This window comes from Scyliorhinus torazame, chromosome 12 (genome assembly GCF_047496885.1).
Source record: "Scyliorhinus torazame isolate Kashiwa2021f chromosome 12, sScyTor2.1, whole genome shotgun sequence".
NCBI lineage: Eukaryota > Metazoa > Chordata > Chondrichthyes > Carcharhiniformes > Scyliorhinidae > Scyliorhinus > Scyliorhinus torazame.
The window spans coordinates 195947096-195960137 of NC_092718.1; the positions used below are offsets into that span (position 1 = coordinate 195947096).

Consider the following 13042-nt stretch of genomic DNA (forward strand, 5'->3'; position numbering starts at 1 on the left):
CGCACAGTGGCAGCCATGTGTTCCATCTATAAAATGCACTGCAGCAACACACCAAGGCACCTTAGGCAGCGCTTCCAAATCCACGACCACTACCTCCTAGAAGGACAAGGGCAGCAGATACCTGGGAACCCCACCACCCCACCACCTGGAGGTTCTCCTCCAAGTCACTCACCATCCTGACTTGGACAAATATCACCGTTCCTCCACTGTCGCTGGGTCAAAATCCTGTATTTCCTTCCTAACAGCACTGTGGGTGTACCTGCACCCTATGGACTGCAGCGGTTCAAGAAGGCAGCTCGCCGCCACCTTCTCAAGGGTAATTCAGGATGGGCAATAAATGCTGGATTATTCAGTGACTCCCACAACCCATGAATTAATTTTTTAAAAATTCTCATTCCTCTATCATCACTGTCCTCACCGGCCTCTAATGGCTCATGCCACACATAATGGAGAAAGGGTCTTCATTCCATAATTCATTTCCCTGACTTATCCCTTCCCAATGCTGTAACCTCTTCCAAGTCCTTGCTCTTTTGACTCTGGCTCTCTTTCGATACTTCCCTGCTGTTTCACCTTCAATAGCACAGTCTTGGGCTGTCTAAACTCCGAACTGTAAAATTCTCCCTCACAACCCCCTGCTTTCACACCTTAAGGCATACCATTTTTGCAAGCCTCTGTTCCTCTCCTAAATTCTTCTACCATTGTTTGGTCTTTGAAAGCACGTCAAGACAGTATACTACATGAAAGGTGCTAGGTAGATGCAGATTGCTGTTATGATGCATCAACCTTCGATTTATTTTTTTCACAGCTGAGTTATTGCAAAATCAGCCCTTTTCTTTTGAACTAAATTAAAGGTAAAACAAAGGTAGAGTTGTTGCAGTTTTAAAATTTAAGGCAAATGAAGCAAAATAGAAAAGGAAATGCAAAGTTTTCTATAAATATATCATGTTATTTAGTGGAACCACACGCAAAGTGACAGATAGAAGTTCCCACCTCACACACAACTCAAGTTACTCTGTAAAAGTCTTGTACGTACCACAATCTCTGAATATCGCATTTCTGGCGGATAAACAATATTTTTGTCAAATGCTATCAGATCTACTCCGTGGCTCTTCAGCAGATACTCCCAATATCCTGTTCCCTAACATAAAAAAATAAGCAAGATTAAACATGGTATGTTAGAATCACAACTGATGATCAATTATTTGATGTAATCCTTTCTGACTACATTGTTACCTTTTGAGGAGGATGTTTTTCCTGAAATGAACACAGTATTCTGACCGCAGCCATCATTCCTAACACGCTGTGTTCTAACAGTGAACCACCAAGAACTGTTGAAACACTTGCTGACATCTTGCCATTTACAGTTCTGGATCTGTGGTGCCCTTCCCTGAAAGTATTGTCTGGACTTACTTTCTCTATTCTATGCGTCCTATAGGTCTATAAAATTCCCCCTCAGCCTTCACTTTTCAAGGCTGAAGAGCTCAAGATTATCAAGGTCTCCTCCATACTCCCCTCGAAAACATCACAGATTTCCTCCCTTGCTCAGCTCGGTGTTGATTCCCAAGGCTGGTTGGAGCCCTTATTTCAAAGTGATCAGGAATGTATCAGTAATCCGGATTATAGCCTGTGCCCAGGGCAATGTATAACCTCAGCTTGACTTTGCGACCGTACGAATCAGGGGCTGAAGTAGGCCATTCGGTCCCTCCAGCCTGCTCCGCCATTCAATAAGGTCATGGCTGGTCTGTTTGAGTTTCGAATTGCACATTTGCATTTACCCTGATAACCTTTGAGTCCCTCGTCTAACAGGAATCTACCTATCTCCACCTTAAAAGTATTTACCGACTCCCATCTCCACTGCCTTCTGAGGCAGAGAGTGCCAAAGTCGCAAAACTCACGGAGAGAGATTTCCTCCTCAACTCCCATCTTAAAATCCCCTCATTTTAAAACAGTGCCCCCCCCTCCACCCCCCCGCCTCCGCCCCCCCGCCTCTTTCCGCCCCCCCCACCCCTCCACCCCCCCGCCTCCGCCCCCCCGCCTCTGTCCGCCCCCCCCCACCCCCCGCCTCTGCCCGCCCCCCCTGCCTCCCCCCACCCCCTGCCTCTGCCCACCACCCCCCCTCCCCTCCCCGAGTACTGCACTAACTCATAAGAGGAAACATCCTTTCCACGTCCGCCTTGTCAAGACTGTTCAAGATCCTCCATACTTCAATTAAGTCACACCTCACTCTTCTAAACATCTTTTGTAAACTCCAGCTGAAACAAAGCCTTTCCTCATAAGACAACCCGCTCATTCCTGGTATCAATCTAGTAAACCTCCTCTGAACCACCTTCAATTTTGGATGATCTGGACTCAACTGACTTTAAAAGATAACCCTGTTTTTCTAGTTACTTATTTGTTTTTACTGCACTTTTTCAGCCAGCTTGCACACCTACCTAGGTCCCTTTAAACATTCCCCTTGGAAAGTTTTTGTCCACACATGAAATACTTTTGGCTCCAAATTTTAATTCCAAACACAGTACCATTTCGTCCATACTGCTTTACATCGGGAATTATCACTCCAGGTGTAAGCTCTATTAATTCTTTGCAGTCCCACATCCCCCTTTCCCAGCATGGCTCATCCACAAGTCTAACTACCTTGTATTATGACTGTGATTCCAGAGCATTAATAAAGAGGACATAAAATTGAGAACCCTCTTGGCAGCCTGTTCTCATTGCAACGTGCAAAAATCTTACTGGGCTCAACAAGGTAGATGCAGGAAGATGTTTCCCCCTGGCTGGGGTGTGGTGCCGTCTGGATCCAGGGGACAGTCTCAGAAAAAAGGGTACGTCATTTCGGACTGAGATGAGGAGGAATTTCTTCACTCTGAAGGTGGTAAATCCTTGGAATTCTCTACCCCACAGGGTTGTGGAGGCTCTGTCATTGAGTATGTTCAAGATAGATCAATAGATTTCTAGATGGGAAAAATAAGGGATATGGGGATAGTGCAGGAAAATGGCATTGAGGGAGAAGATCAGCCATGCTCCAACTGAAGTGCAGAGCTGCCTCGAGGAGCCATACGTCCGACTCCTGCTCTCATTTACTCTGTTCAATCCAAATCCATGACTCACCTGGGTTTGTACCAGACACAGGCGGTACTTTATCATTTTGGAAGTTTAGCTAGATGCTGTCAAATGCATTTCTTCCTAATTTGCGATATTATCTTCTCAAAATATTATATCTCAGGTTTTTTTTTAAATTATAAAATTCCAACAGTGCGGGGAGGCCATTCAGCCCATCGAGTCTGCACTGATCCTCTGAAAGATCACCTTACCTCGGCCCACTCCCCCATCCTATCCCCATAACACCACCCAACCTAGACATTTTTGGACATTAAGGCGCAATTTTGCATGGCCAATCCACCTAAGGACTCGCCCAGCCACCAAGGCACCCACCCCTTTATTGGCCAAAATCAAAGGCAGAGATCGAAGACTGTTGAATTATTGGGTCCAAGATTAAGGACCGCCTCAAAGAGCGCGAAACTCTAGAAAATAGAACATAGAAAAATACAGCACAGAACAGGCCCTTCGGCCCACGATGTTGTGCCGAACCTTTGTCCTAGATTAATCATAGATTATCATTGAATTTACAGTGCAGAAGGAGGCCGTTCGGCCCATTGAGTCTGGAAAGCGCACCCTACCCAAGGTCAACACCTCCACCCAACACTAAGGGCAATTTTGGACACGAAGGGCAATTTATCATGGCCAATCCACCTAACCTGCACATCTTTGGACTGTGGGAGGAAACCGGAGCACCCGGAGGAAACCCACGCACACACGGGGAGGATGTGCAGACTCCGCACAGACAGTGACCCAAGCCGGAATCGAACCTGGGAACCTGGAGCTATGAAGCAATTGTGCTATCCACAATGCTACCGTGTTGCCCTTAAGAACAAATTAATGTACACTAAATCATTGTACCGTAATCCATGTACCTATCCAATAGCTGCTTGAAGGTCCCTAATGTTTCCGACTCAACTGCTTCCACAGGCAGTGCATTCCATGCCCCCACTACTCTCTGGGTAAAGAACCTACCTCTGATATCCCCTCTATATCTTCCACCATTCACCTTAAATTTATGTCCCCTTCTAATGGTTTGTTCCACCCGGGGAAAAAGTCTCTGACTGTCTACTCTATCTATTCCCCTGATCATCTTATAAACCTCTATTAAGTCGCCCCTCATCCTTCTCCATTCTAATGAGAAAAGGCCTAGCACCCTCAACCTTTCCTCGTAAGACCTACTCTCCATTTCAGGCAACATCCTGGTAAATCTCCTTTGCACCGTTTCCAAAGTTTCCACATCCTTCCTAAAATGAGGTGACCAGAACTGTACACAGTACTCCAAATGTGGCCTTACCAAAGTTTTGTACAGCTGCATCATCACCTCACGGCTCTTAAATTCAATCCCTCTGTTAATGAACGCGAGCACACCATTGGCCTTCTTCACAGCTCTATCCACTTGAGTGGTAACTTTCAAAGATGTATGAACATAGACCCCAAGATCTCTCTGCTCCTCCACATTGCCAAGAACTCTACCGTTAACCCTGTATTCCGCATTCATATTTGTCCTTCCAAAATGGACAACCTCACACTTTTCAGGGTTAAACTCCATCTGCCACTTCTCAGCCCAGCTCTGCATCCTATCTATGTCTCTTTGCAGCCGAGGGATAAAACGAGACACAGCCATGTGTTCCGTCTCTTTTGGACCCAGCCTGTGCCAGCCCAACTGCAGCATAACGACCAGACAGCCAAGTTCAAGACCAACGATCGCTACCGGACGGATGAGCACAGCAGAGACAGAGCCACTTCTTCAAACCAGCCACGTGAGATCAAGATAAAGGCCTCATCAATCTGCACAGCGCCAGTCGTCCTGAAGTTAAGTATAGGTTATTGTAGCTGATAGGTGTCGTTTAACTTGTAGTATATTGTGCTTGCAAGTCGAAGTAACCCTTGCGTGTGAATAAACCATCTTTAAACTTGAACTGACTAACTGGCTGTGTGGTCATTTGACCGATATACGGGAAAGCGTTGTGGTTCAGTACGAGAAATAGAAACACCCACAGTATTGGCGACGCTGTTGGGACATAACATCATATCATAAATAGAGCCTCATCACATTATTGGCAACTCCGCCGGGACTCGATTAGAAGTGACTTTGTCACTCCGAGAGAACCCACAAACTTTGAATCCAAATGCGAGAAAGAGAAAGAACCACAAGTGCAAGCCCCATATCGACCAAATAACCGAACTTCGGAAGTGTGTACTAACCCGCATGCATACCTAACAGGGAAAGTAAGGTAAACTCGCTAGCATTGTGTAAAACTGTCGAGAGAATTGTGAACCGGAAAATAGCTTAGGCCATACCCGATGTTCGAATCACCGCCTTATTCCCCTGTCCCAAATTAAAGGTAGGGAAAGAGAAGTTAAAAGTTGAGCAAGAGATGTTAGAGGTAGAGCAAAAGAGATATTAGAAGCAATGGCTACTAAAGCGATGGAACGTTTAATGAACCCACAGGAACACGAGGTCGCAGCGACCAACAGAGCAGAGCAATGCCCTATATGGAAGAATTGAGGAAGTATTTAAAGGGGAAAGGATAGCCCCTTTGGTCCAATTTTTGTGCAAATGATGAGTCAGGTCCAGGAAGCATAGGACAAACTTGGTGGGACAATCTAAGCGAGGTCCATAAGAAAAACGTAGCAAAGGTCCGAAAGCCGATGGCAGTAGTGTCCTGTTTGGCACTGTTGCAAGGCTCAGAGGAGGTCGCGAAGATGCTCCGTAGGCAGTTAGTTGAGAAGAACGAGGGAAACAATAGTGAAAGCGAAAAGATAATTGAGCAACTCCGGGAACAGTTAGCAGCTAAAGATAAGGAGATGACTGATGTCAAACGTGCACACCAATAGTTCACCTTAGCAGCTTTCAGACCCAGTACGATTAAAGCCTACCAAGATTCACAGCGCGCAGTCCCGGTAAGAGAAGAGACAGAACAGCAGGTAGCACAGTTAACGAGTCAATGCGTGGATTTAAAAGCAGCTTTGCGAGCGCTCCACAGCTCCACGAAAGAACAGAGACAGAGTATAGTGGACCACGCGAAATGCCGACAACAGATAGAGAAGTTACAGTCACTGCTTTCAGTGCAGAATGGACTTAGGTATACTTTGGACAAAGGTTAGACGAGGAAGGTGCCCCCGATTGGCAAGAATTAAATGAAAGTGCCCAGAGATCTGTTGAGGATACAGGAAATCAGAATCGAGCCCCCCCATGCTCCAAAAGGGAAAGCACCCGCTCCACTGACTGCACAGGCAACACACACCCCCATGAATCCGGTCACCACACAGCGCAAGTCCTCGGATCAGGATCAGCCCGATATCGTTTACGCCACCCCACTATCCATAACCCAATTAAGAGAGGCTTGCACGAAAATTAGTCCATTTCAGCCCACCGCAGACCCGCACAACGTCTTTGAGGAAGTGTGCCAACAGAAAGTTATGTACGGTCGAGACGAGAGAGAGGAAGTGAAGCTAATAGTTATGAGCCTTAGCCAGTCCGTAAGATCAGCTTTGCCAGAACCCCAAAATGTAGCAGGAGGAACCGTACAGGAGATGAAAATGGCCATTTTACATGCAATCGGGTATAACAAGGGAGATCCAGTTGAGGGTTTGAACCGTTGTCGGCAAAAGAAGGGAGAGCATCCGACCGCATTTGCAGGTCACCTTTGGATCCATTTTAAGGATGTATTTGGGGATTTGAACCTGACACACTTAAATGAGGGCGACACCACTAAATGGTCCCGCACCTTAGTCTCGCATGCCACAGACGCAGGTCAAAAGGCTTGTGTGAATTACAACCCCGCAGACCACACACACAATGAAGTGTGGGTATTAAAACGACTTTACAGAGCATGGGAACAAACCCGACACAGACAGACAGATCAGGAAGAGATAGAAGCAAATATGCATCCAGTTAGAACTAACCAGGACCCAGTATGGATTAACGAGGGTAGACATGAGGGACAGCACCCCAGAGCACAGGCACCACAATTGAGGTTGCTACAATTGAGCCACATGGGACATCACGCCCGCGATTGCCGTCAAAACCCCCCGAACCAGCAACGACACCAACAACCAAACGCCCCACCGAGGAACAATGTTAGGCCCATGGATACGGTTAGCTCCCATTCAGGCGATTTAGCGGTCAATTCCACAGATTGACGGTGTTCGGACTCCCCACCTTGGGTGTGCGGCACACTCTGGGACAAATCAGGCAGACCAGTAGTCACAGACACAGCCCGGGGACATCCAGTCAAATTTCTCTGGGACACAGGAGGGTCCCACACCACTTTAAACTCATCCACCATGTTCTAATGTGAAAATGGCCCACCACAGACACCATCAGCCTGAGTGGATTTACCGGCCACGTACAGCAAGAATACATCACAGCTCCCGTAGCCATTCAGATAGGGAACATTAGCGCCAAACACCCCGTCGTTTTAGTTGACTTACCCCAAACAGCCGAGCACATTCTAGGTATTGATTTTATGAGCTCCCATAACCTTTCGTTTGACCCAGTCAACAAATGTGTATGGAGAATGCCCAAAGCAGCGAGGCCCCCCGCTACGCTCACAGTAGAGGATTAGGAAAACAGGATTTGCTCAGTAGGAGACTATTGGTTTAATCCGCAAACAATTAGTGCAGACCCAGACAATTAGAGAGGTCCTCGTGAAACGCAAAGCTTTGTTCGCACAACACAAACACGATTGTGGGAAGATCCCAGGTATGATCACAATTTCAGGTCCTGATCCAAAGCCAGAGAAGCAATACGGTTTCCCACAGCAAGCCGAGGGTGAGATTTCTAAAGTTATCAATAGTTTATTAGACCAAGGAGTTATTCGGCTCGTAGCGTCCACAAATAATGCCCCAATTTGGCCCATAAAAAAGCCAGATATTTCATGGCGATTAACGATCGACGACTGAGAACTTAACAAGATAACCCCTTTAGCAGCCCCCACCGTTGCCACGAGTCCCGAGACCATGCTCAAGCAGGGAGTACAGGTAAAGTACTTCACAGTGCTGGACATCAGCAATGGCTTTTGGTCCATCCAGTTAGACAAGGCCTGTCAATATAAGTTTGCGTTTACATTTCAAGGGCAGCAGTACACGTGGACATGCCTCCCACAAGGATTCTACAACTCCCCCTCCATTTTCCACCTACAATTGGGTAATGGACTTTCCAAATTTTCCCGATCCGAATGCCTTATCCAGTAGGTGGACGACTTACTCCTACAGACGGACACAAAAGAAGAGCATGTACAGCTCCTTTCGGAATTACTAGGTCTTTTGCAATCCATTGGATGCAAGATCAACCCCCAAAAAGCCCAGATCTTAAAAGAAAAGGTCCTTTTCTTAGACACCATTATCACCCACGGGAAGAGAGAAATTGAACACAAATGAATCAAATCAATCGTTAAATTGCCCCTGCCCCACAACGTCACTGAACTCCGGTCATTCCTCGGTTTAGTAGGATATTGCCTCAGTCATATAGATGGTTTTGCCACAAAAGCAGCCCCACTCTCAGAACTCCTTAAAAAAAACGCCCCATGGGAATGGCTTCCGCAGCACACAGACGCCATTGAAGATTTAAAACGTGCCCTAGGCACAGCCCTGGCTTTACAGGTTTCAGACCCAGACTTGCCCTATGCCATCGAAGTGGCAACCACCGACCAAACCCTATCAGCAGTACTCCTGCAAGAACGACATGATCGCTTAGGACCCGTAGCCTATGCCTCAAGAGTTTTGGATCCCGTAGAGCAAGGATTCTCACCTGCGAACAGCACTTGCTTGCAGTCTTCTGGGCAGTACAGTATTTTGCATACATCACAGGCCTTAATCCAGTCACGATCTTGATCGAGCACACCCCCACTCTCAACTATTACTAGACGGTAGATTAAAGGATGGTTCAGTCAGCCAAATCAGAGCAGCTCGCTGGACACTATTGTTACGAGGCAGGGACATTACAGTCAAACGCACCAAGACCCACCCATTTCTGGCCGATAATCTCCAATATGCAGGGACCCCACATGAGTGCCAGATCACAGCAACCCAACATCACACAGGACCTTTTATCCCAAAGTCATTATACCCACGAGCAGGCAGTAAAACACAGAATTCCCAGGCCACAGGCAATGCTTTATAAATGTAAGTAGACGGTTCCTCCACGATCGACAATGGAAAGAGAATAACTGGTTGTGGAATTTATGTAGAAGACGCGCAGGGACGTGCATTAGAAATCTCTTTAAAATTGCCCGGCCACCTAGGTTCACAAGCAGCAGAACTCGCAGCCATAGCATATGTAGTACAACACCCAGATTCTTTCCCAATCCCCGCAGACATACATTTGGACAGTCTATATGTGTGCAACAGCTTGACAGAATTCCTGCCCCTGTGGGAATCTAGAGGATTTGTTTCAGCCGATGGAAAGCCCCTACCCTCTGCCCCGTTGTTGAAACACATTCTTAGGACAGCCTCAGTCCGCACATACGGTATAATTAAAGTGAGAAGCCATCATCGTTCGTCCCCACCCGGTAATGTAAAGGCAGACGCCTTTGCCAAGGCAGGATCACACCATGGTCACTTTTGGCAGCCCCCCAAAAGCGAACCGATACACGCAGTGCAGGTTTCCCAGATCGATATTGAGGATCTAGCCCAGGCCCAAAAGGCAGATGACACTCTCAAACAGATTTAAGACGGCAACTTCCCAGCCTCCTACGATAAATGGAAGGACTCACTGACGGTACAGGACGGCATAGTTTTGAAAAATGGAATTTATGGGGTCCCCACCCAGGATAGAAACCAGATAATTTACCAGTTTCATCACGGACACGGACACCTGGGGATAGACAACACCATTGCCCATTTAAGACCATTGTGTTGGTGACCCGATTTAAAAACCGATGTAACACATTATGTAGAGAATTGTCTTATCTGTGCACAAAACAATCCGGAACGATACACAAAGAAAGGACAATTACGCCACATCCGACCTGTTAATGGCCCCTCGACAAACGTGCAACTAGACTTCATTGGCCCCCTCCCCCCTTGCAGAAATGGTTTCAAATACGTCTTAGTTGTTACAGACACCTTTACAAAATGGGTAGAAGCATTTCCCTCACGAACGAACACAGCGAAAGCCACAGCTAAGATTTTGACCCAACAGACATTCACACGCTGGGGTCTCTCCCACAGCATTGAGTCAGACCAAGGTTCCCACTTCACCGCAGAGTCATGCAAAATTTCTAACAATTTTTGGAATCAAGCAAAAATTTCACATATCACCCCCCAATCCAGCGGCATTTTTGAGAGAATGAATCGCACTTTAGAAGCGACCATTAGAAAGATGGTGCAACAGAATAACACCACATGGGACACAGTTCTCCCATTCGCCCTCATGTTTATTCGGAACACCATTTCCAGTTCCACAGGTTTCACCCCCCACACTCTCATGATTGACGACCCATGAAGGGAATTGAATATTTATTAGGTCTCAATTTGGCAAGCCGCACAGTCACCGCCCTCACCCATGAAAAAGCAGTCCAACAAGTCACAGAGAATATTAAAGCAGCACAGCTCGCTGCAGCTGTCCGACTAGGCGCTAGAAGAAAGCAGAGTAAAGCCTGCTTTGACAAAACCGTCCACCCCATAGAGTACACAGTTGGTCAGCAAGTAATGGCTTCCCTCTACCACCCCAGTTCTTTCCTCTTCCCCCAAATTTGCAGGACCCTACTCCATCTCGGACAGTGAGCCCCTCCGTGTACAAGATAACGTACCCCAATGGTAAAACTGGTTGGTTCCACATCAACCAACTCAAAGTCTATGGAACCCAATGTAGCCACTCCCACCACACCTCTCTGGCAATAAGAGACGATTCCGCCCAGCCCATCGACAACCTAGTCCAACCCTCCCCCAGCTATGCCAGCACATCCACAGACCCGACCTTGTCTCCGCCCACAGTTGCGACCTTCCACCTTGAGCTTGAGTCCGATGACAACGACAGCCTTCCCGAATTGATTGCTATCCATGACCAATGGTACGATCTCTCTGCCCCTAGTCACCCCAGGCCCCGGAACCACGACAAGGATATCTTCGCCCCCTTACCTCCCCTTCCACAGCCACCGCCCGACGGCAGTAACTTGCCCTTCACTGCTACCGCCCCTATTCCTCACGACAAACGAACCCCCCTTTGGCACCGCGACAACTCTTGTAGACTGGTAAGACATGACGATTCAGATCAAACGACAGCCCATACGGCCAAGGCACAAAAACGGCAGACACGAGTCTGGCAACCGGGAGATGGTGATGATTCAGATTCTGACTCTCGTTTCGGTAATCCTTTTACAACACTGTTTGGTACAGAACCCGGAGGTGTCCAGATGATGAAGAAAAGATGCTGCATAAGAATTCGGTGCCCTACTTTCTGATGGAGCCTGCCCGCCTTTTTCCTCCTTCTTTTTTTCTTGTCACATGGTTTTAATTGATGTCGGCCTGACACCCAATTTCTTGATACAGTCATAGTTACTCTTCTCACAGAGACACAGACGCAATTTACTGACCAATGGCCGTTAAAGGTACAGTTGTTGGATCTCATATGACTACAAATTCTTACCGCTTGTTAGGTCACCCAGGTAGGGAGTCACGGTACTAATCCCTGCCCTACCCAAGGACCCCAAATGCATTCGGTCAGTTAAGCTCGGGTAGTGGCGCAACGGCACTGATCACCGCCCTACCCAGGGATTCCACCCATTCTTGCCCTGTCGCGACCCACACGCACCTCATGTTCCCGTCACTTTGAGTACTCTGGAATGGTTCTTTACTCTTTTCACTATCTTTGGCAGGTCTTAGCTTCCCCTTCTCTGCTCTTATATTGTGGTTTAAAGAATGCCCTTTGCCACGCTCTGTACACTCGCTCCCTCTTTCCGCTCCCCACCTTCTATTTACACATAAGACACACTTGGTTGCCACATATGCTGCTGCATGCGAACTACCTCTGGACCCTGGGACGAAGAAACTTTATAAAACGGGCCGCCCTAAAATTCAGCTAGTTAAGATGAGCCTCAACCACCACTGGTTGTAGTAAAGACTGGATGGAGAAATTGTCCGGCCACTCCCCGCATGAACCACAAGCTGCGAGAATCTCTGCACTTGAAAATTGGTATTTCTTGTCTCTCAAAACGTTATTTTTTTTAAAATGAAGGAGTCACGCATGGTGATGATCATAATGGATAATTAGAGTAAGGACAGTAAAACAAGATATTAACCGAAGATAATAACAGATACTATGCTTGCACCCCCAGGAATACACGGAAGACGGAAGACAGGATGAAGCAAGGACTGCTGACATGCGTTTTGATAATTGCTGGACTTCTGCAACTGCGCGCGCAACGGTCTCTTGTAGCGAATACTACACCAGCCCCGAACACTACCATACAACAGGTCACCCCTAGCCCGGACACTACACCACACATAGAGAGACACTGACACCCCAACTTGATGCGAAAACATTGCCAATTGGAACCCCCTTTCATACACAGTAGAGGCCCTTCTAGTAATTGCAATAATCTGCAGTGTCATTCAGACACTTTGACTCTGTAAATGGCCAGCAAAAGCCTCCCGGTCCCCGATATATACAGTTTGAGCCCCCTTTTTCAGCATTCAACAAAACTGAATTACCTGCTGTAAGAAATATAACCATGTACCTCTGTAAATGTTGCTAGATTAAGTAGAAATGTAATGCTGGTGTTTAAAAATTTTTGTACTGTACATACGTTCTTTTTGATATTTACCAGCAGCATAAGAGTAGTTTAGATAGTGTTAGTTAGAGATTCAATTGTGTGGATAAGTTAAAAGTTTAATAATGACCCATTAGAAATTAGTAATTTGTGATGTGTTAATAGAATTAGGTAAATGCCCTAAAATAAAGGACAGAGTAGTGTAGAACCTGTCCTTGACCAAGGGT

General features: G+C 46.9%; 1 protein-coding gene across 3 annotated transcripts in view; it reads right to left on the reverse strand.

The window, feature by feature from the left end:
- Positions 1–13042, reverse strand: part of crybb1l3 (crystallin, beta B1, like 3) — a 117449-nt gene that overhangs the window by 35356 nt on the left and 69051 nt on the right. For 2 of the 3 annotated variants that reach the window (XM_072469605.1, XM_072469603.1), the window contains exon 2: positions 1034–1138. The exons of the other annotated variant lie outside the window; for it this stretch is intronic. In XM_072469605.1, the coding sequence (XP_072325706.1) occupies positions 1034–1138 (105 nt within the window). The remainder of the gene's footprint in view (positions 1–1033; positions 1139–13042) is intronic. 3 annotated transcript variants of the gene reach the window in all.